The 6,211-nt window shown below is 50.6% G+C and overlaps 1 protein-coding gene across 1 annotated transcript in view; it reads right to left on the bottom strand.

Annotated features, from left to right (window-relative positions):
• Positions 1-560, bottom strand: part of MSL1 (male specific lethal 1 homolog) — a 15,639-nt gene extending 15,079 nt beyond the window's left edge. The window contains exon 1 of the mRNA XM_018566424.1: positions 1-560. Within this exon, the coding sequence (XP_018421926.1) occupies positions 1-221 (221 nt within the window). The 5' untranslated portion in view covers positions 222-560.
• Positions 561-6,211: the final 5,651 nt, after the last annotated feature.

The following is a 6,211-nucleotide window of genomic DNA, read 5'->3' as shown; positions in this document are numbered from 1 at the left end:
CCAGCCGCTCCCCCACCGCCTTTTTCCGCCAGGGCCCCCGCTTGGCAGCCGAGCTTACCACACAGCTCGTTGAGGAGGCCGGCCTGAGCCTTTCCTCCCCGCTCTCCGGCCCAACCGCCGTCCGCTTGCGGCCTACTCCGGCCCGCAAGCCCCGAACTTTCCTGAGCCTCTTCCCCCGGCAAGGGGTCGTCGTGCCTCGGGCGGCACACACTGGCTTTCATACTTATGACTCCTCCTCGGGCCCGGCATCCTCCTGCAGCCTCGAGTGAGGGGAGGAGGCCGAGGCCCCCGGGGCGCACTCTACACAGAACCGAGGAGGGGGAACCCGCACAAGATGGCGGATGAGGGGGGAGGGCGGCCTAGAGCTCTGCTGCATACACGGGAGAGAGAAGGGTGAGGCGGCCGGGGCCCAGCGCTGATCTACACACACCACACTGGCCCGTATAGGAGACCCAGGCGGCGTGTGCGCTCCATACACAACACAAGGGTGTGTTCTGCAGTGTTATGGGGCGGGTACTATGTGTGAGCACAGGATGCCCGGGGCGGCATTTTGCCTCACACTACCTGAATGTAAGGCGTGTTCATGACATTATATATAATATATACATAGCCACATCATTGTCCCTCACTCCTCAATACCAATGTCCCCACTGAGGTAGAGAATAATGGAGAAGCCAAGAAGGGCTATCCTGCTACACATCTGCCCCTGACTGGAACCCCAATCAGCTCCAAAACTGACCCTTTACTGGAGAGCTGAATCCCACCCCTACACGTCTGTGAATCCAACCACTACACATATGTGAATCCCACCCCTACACATATGTGAATGTCACCACTACACATATGTGAATGTCACCACTACACATCTGCAAATCCCACTGCTATACATCTGCAAATCCCACTGCTACACATCTGCAAATCCCACTGCTACACATCTATGAATCCCACTGCTACACATCTGTGAATCCCACTGCTGCACATCTGTGTAATTTACTGCTACACATCTGTGAATCCCACTGCTGCACATCTGTGTAATTTACTGCTACACATCTGTGAATCCCACTGCTGCACATCTGTGTAATTTACTGCTACACATCTGTGAATCCCACTGCTGCACATCTGTGTAACTTACTGCTACACATCTGTATATCTCACCGCTACACATCTGCGAATCCCACTGCTACACATCTGTGAATCCCACCTGTACACATATGTGAATCTCACAGCTACACATCTGTAAAGCTCACCACTACACATCTATGAATCCCACTGCTACACATCTGTATATCTAACTGCTACAAAAATGTGAATCTCACAGCTACACATCTGCGAATCCCACCTCTACACATATGTGAATCTCACTGCTACACATCTGTATATCTCACGCTACACATCTGCGAATCCCACCTCTACACATATGTCAATCTCACAGCTACACATCTGCGAATCCCACCTGTATACATATGTCAATCTCACAGCTACACATCTGTGAATCCCACTGCTTTACATTTGTGTATCTGACTGCTACACATCCGTAAATCCCACCGCTACACATCTGTGAATCCTACCACTATACATCTGTGAATCTCACAGCTACCCATTTGTGAATCTCACAGATACACATTTGTGAATCCCACCGCTACACATCTGTGAGTCCCACCACTACACATCTTTGATTCTCACTGCTACACACCTGTGATTCTCACCGCTACATATCTGTGAATCCTGCTGCTGTACATCTGTAAATCTCACCACTACACATCTGTGAATCTCACCACTACACATCTGTGCATCTCACCACTACACATCTGTAAATCTCACCACTACACATCTGTGAATCTCACCACTACACATCTGTGAATCTCACAGCTACACATCTGTGAATCTCACAGCTACACATCTGTGAATCCCACTGCTACACATCTGTGAATCTCACTGCTACACATCTGTGAATCTTACAGCTACACATTTGTGAATCTCACAGCTGCACACTTGTGAATGCCACCACTACACATCTGTGAGTCCCACCACTGCACGTCTGTGAGTACCACCACTGCACGTCTGTGAGTACCACCACTGCACGTCTGAGAGTCCCACCACTGCACGTCTGTGAGTCCCACCATTGCACGTCTGTTGGTCCCACCATTGCACGTCTGTTGGTCCCACCATTGCACGTCTGTGAGTCCCACCATTGCACGTCTGTTTACCACCACTGCACGTCTGTGAGTACCACCACTGCACGTCTGAGAGTCCCACCACTGCACGTCTGTGAGTCCCACCATTGCACGTCTGTTGGTCCCACCACTGCACGTCTGTTGGTCCCACCACTGCACGTCTGTGAGTCCTACCACTGCACGTCTGTGAGTCCCACCACTGCACGTCTGTTGGTCCCACCACTGCACGTCTGTGAGTCCTACCACTGCACGTCTGTGAGTCCCACCACTGCACGTCTGTTGGTCCCACCACTGCACGTCTGTGAGTCCTACCACTGCACGTCTGTGAGTCCCACCACTGCACGTCTGTGAGTCTCACCACTGCACGTCTGTGAGTCCTACCTTTGCACGTCTGTGAGTACCACCATTGCACGTCTGTTGGTGCCACCACTGCACGTCTGTTGGTGCCACCACTGCACGTCTGTTGATCCCACCACTGCACATCGTGAGTCCCACCATTGCACGTATGTGAGTCCCACCACTGCACGATTGTGAGTCCCACCACTGCACGTCTGTGAGTCCCACCACTGCACGGCTGTGAGTCTCACCGCTACACACCTGTGATTCCCACTGCTACACACCTGTGAATCCTGCTGCTACACATCTGTGACTCCCACTGCTACACATCTGTGACTCCCACTGCTACACATCTGTGACTCCCACTGCTACACATCTGGCCCCGCCTGGGAGCCACATCTGTCTGTCCTCTCTCATGCAAAAGCCAAATCCCCCTTTCCTTCACAACTGGAAAACACTACGCCTCTGTCCCTCTCACCCCCAAATTGTCCCTCACTGGGGAGGTAATGCCTCTTTACACCACAACCCAAATATCTGAATTCATCTCTTCTTCACAAATATCTGGCACTATTCCACCCCCTCTGTCCTTCTCTTCCCCAATCATGTCTTGCATTTCCAGCTTAGTCCTACTGTAACTCTCTCCCACAACCCAAATATCTCTCATCTCTAAAACTGCCCCTCACAGAAGGCTAAATCCCTCTGTTCTCCAAAACTGTCCCTCACAGAAGGCTAAATTCCTCTGTTCACCAAAACTGCCCCTCACAGAAGGCTAAATTCCTCTGTTCACCAAAACTGCCCCTCACAGAAGGCTAAATTCCTCTGTTCACCAAAACTGCCCCTCACAGAAGGCTAAATTCCTCTGTTCACCAAAACTGCCCCTCACAGAAGGCTAAATTCCTCTGTTCACCAAAACTGCCCCTCACAGAAGGCTAAATTCCTCTGTTCACCAAAACTGCCCCTCACAGAAGGCTAAATTCCTCTGTTCACCAAAACTGCCCCTCACAGAAGGCTAAATTCCTCTGTTCACCAAAACTGCCCCTCACAGAAGGCTAAATTCCTCTGTTCACCAAAACTGCCCCTCACAGAAGGCTAAATTCCTCTGTTCACCAAAACTGCCCCTCACAGAAGGCTAAATTCCTCTGTTCACCAAAACTGCCCCTCACAGAAGGCTAAATTCCTCTGTTCACCAAAACTGCCCCTCACAGAAGGCTAAATTCCTCTGTTCACCAAAACTGCCCCTCACAGAAGGCTAAATTCCTCTGTTCACCAAAACTGCCCCTCACAGAAGGCTAAATTCCTCTGTTCACCAAAACTGCCCCTCACAGAAGGCTAAATTCCTCTGTTCACCAAAACTGCCCCTCACAGAAGGCTAAATTCCTCTGTTCACCAAAACTGCCCCTCACAGAAGGCTAAATTCCTCTGTTCACCAAAACTGCCCCTCACAGAAGGCTAAATTCCTCTGTTCACCAAAACTGCCCCTCACAGAAGGCTAAATTCCTCTGTTCACCAAAACTGCCCCTCACAGAAGGCTAAATTCCTCTGTTCACCAAAACTGCCCCTCACAGAAGGCTAAATTCCTCTGTTCACCAAAACTGCCCCTCACAGAAGGCTAAATTCCTCTGTTCACCAAAACTGCCCCTCACAGAAGGCTAAATTCCTCTGTTCACCAAAACTGCCCCTCACAGAAGGCTAAATTCCTCTGTTCACCAAAACTGCCCCTCACAGAAGGCTAAATTCCTCTGTTCACCAAAACTGCCCCTCACAGAAGGCTAAATTCCTCTGTTCACCAAAACTGCCCCTCACAGAAGGCTAAATTCCTCTGTTCACCAAAACTGCCCCTCACAGAAGGCTAAATTCCTCTGTTCACCAAAACTGCCCCTCACAGAAGGCTAAATTCCTCTGTTCACCAAAACTGCCCCTCACAGAAGGCTAAATTCCTCTGTTCACCAAAACTGCCCCTCACAGAAGGCTAAATTCCTCTGTTCACCAAAACTGCCCCTCACAGAAGGCTAAATCCCTCTGTTCACCAAACCTGCCCCTAACAGAAGGCTAAATGCCTCTGTTCTCCAAAACTGTACCTCACAGAAGGCTAAATCCCTTTAATCCCTCTGTTCTCTAAAACTGTCCCTCACACAAGGCTAAATCCCTCTGTTCACCAAAACTGTCCCTCACAGAAGGATACATCCCTCTGTTCTCCAAAACTGTCCTTCACAGAAGGCTAAATCCCTCTGTTCTCCAAAAGTGTCCCTCACAGAAGGCTAAATCCCTCTGTTCTTTAAAACTGTCCCTCACACAAGGCTAAATCCCTCTGTTCACCAAAACTGTCCCTCACTGAGGGGCTAAATCCTTCTGTTTTCCAAAACTGTCCCTCACACAGGTTAAATCACTCTGTTCACCAAAACTGTCCCTCAAAGAAGGCTAAATCCCTCTGTTCTCCAAAACTGTCCCTCACATCAGGGGTGTATCTACCGCAAGGAAAACTAGGCATTTGCCTTGGGTGGGACTTTTCAGGGGGTGTCAAAAAATGCTGCATCCAAACCAGTTAAGTAAGAGAAGAAAAAAATAATTATATTATAAATTATTTATAAATTACTGCCTGGACCTGGTGCTTCTTGGACTGGGGTACCAACCAGTGCACCTATGCCGCCTACTCCTACATGTACGCCCGCTGCTGCTCTTTCCTCATTCTGGTCACTGTGCTGTGCAATGTACTGGTGTGTGTGGCTTTCGTCCAGATGCACTGGCAGTTCGTGCGCCGGACCTCCCTGGGCAACTTAGAACCGAATCTCCGACTTCAGGCAGCAGAAAGAGCTTCCATAGGATCGCCGGGGCTGAGATCCAGATGATCATTGTGTTCATCGGCACCTCTGTGGTGGTAAGTCTGGGGTAGTGCAGCCTGTGAGCTCTATGCCGGGTTATGTGTCTAGAGCGGGGTGAGGGTAGAGCTACAGAGCCCAGCGGCCAAGGCAAAAGATGGGTAACTGGAGAATTAGAGGACCCAGCTGCAGAACTAGAGACTGGCACAGCATGGCAAGGCAGGAGAGAATGGTTACTGTAGCTGCAGAACTAGAGATACCAGCATGCTAGGGCAGAAAATGGGTATTATAGATGGAGAACTAGAGACTAACACAGTATGCCAGGGCATTCATGCAGTTCCGGGCGCCGGGTGGGTAGTTGTTTTATACATTTAGCCCTGCTTTGGGCAAGCGGAGGTAAATGTACAGCGGGGGAAGCCGCCGTTTGTTTTGTACAAGTGAGCCCAGAAATGTCGCCGAGATCACTTGTATGCAGCCTGCAGGTAAATTCTCCATGGGGGAGAGGTTGACGGGTTGGGGTGCGCATTGAGGAACCTGGCCTTGGGGCAGCAGAGAGACTAAATCTGGCCCTGTGTGCAGGGGAGTGCTTTGACTTTGCAGGGGACCACTGAGGCTGTGCAGGGGAGCCCCATGGATGTGTAGACTAGCACTTCGGCTTTGGCTGTGTACTACCCATCACATGTGCAACAGCCAGCCATTGTCACACAGCTTGTGGGACAAGGTGGATCTATCCACACAAAGCAGGAGGAAAGTTGAGAGACTAACCAAGTGCCAAATTGCTTGCTGCAGGACAAGATCAGCTCTCCGCACTGATTGGTACTGCTCAGTGGGTTCAACCTTTAGGCCTGGTTCCTACCTGGACGTTTTACAGCGCGTAGGAACGCG

The sequence above is a fragment of the Nanorana parkeri genome, unplaced genomic scaffold (assembly GCF_000935625.1).
Source record: "Nanorana parkeri isolate BGI_ZX_2015 unplaced genomic scaffold, ASM93562v1 scaffold948, whole genome shotgun sequence".
Taxonomy (NCBI): Eukaryota; Metazoa; Chordata; class Amphibia; order Anura; family Dicroglossidae; genus Nanorana; species Nanorana parkeri.
The sequence above is the reverse complement of the archived record's forward strand: the minus strand, read 5'-3'. Positions and strand labels throughout refer to the sequence as shown.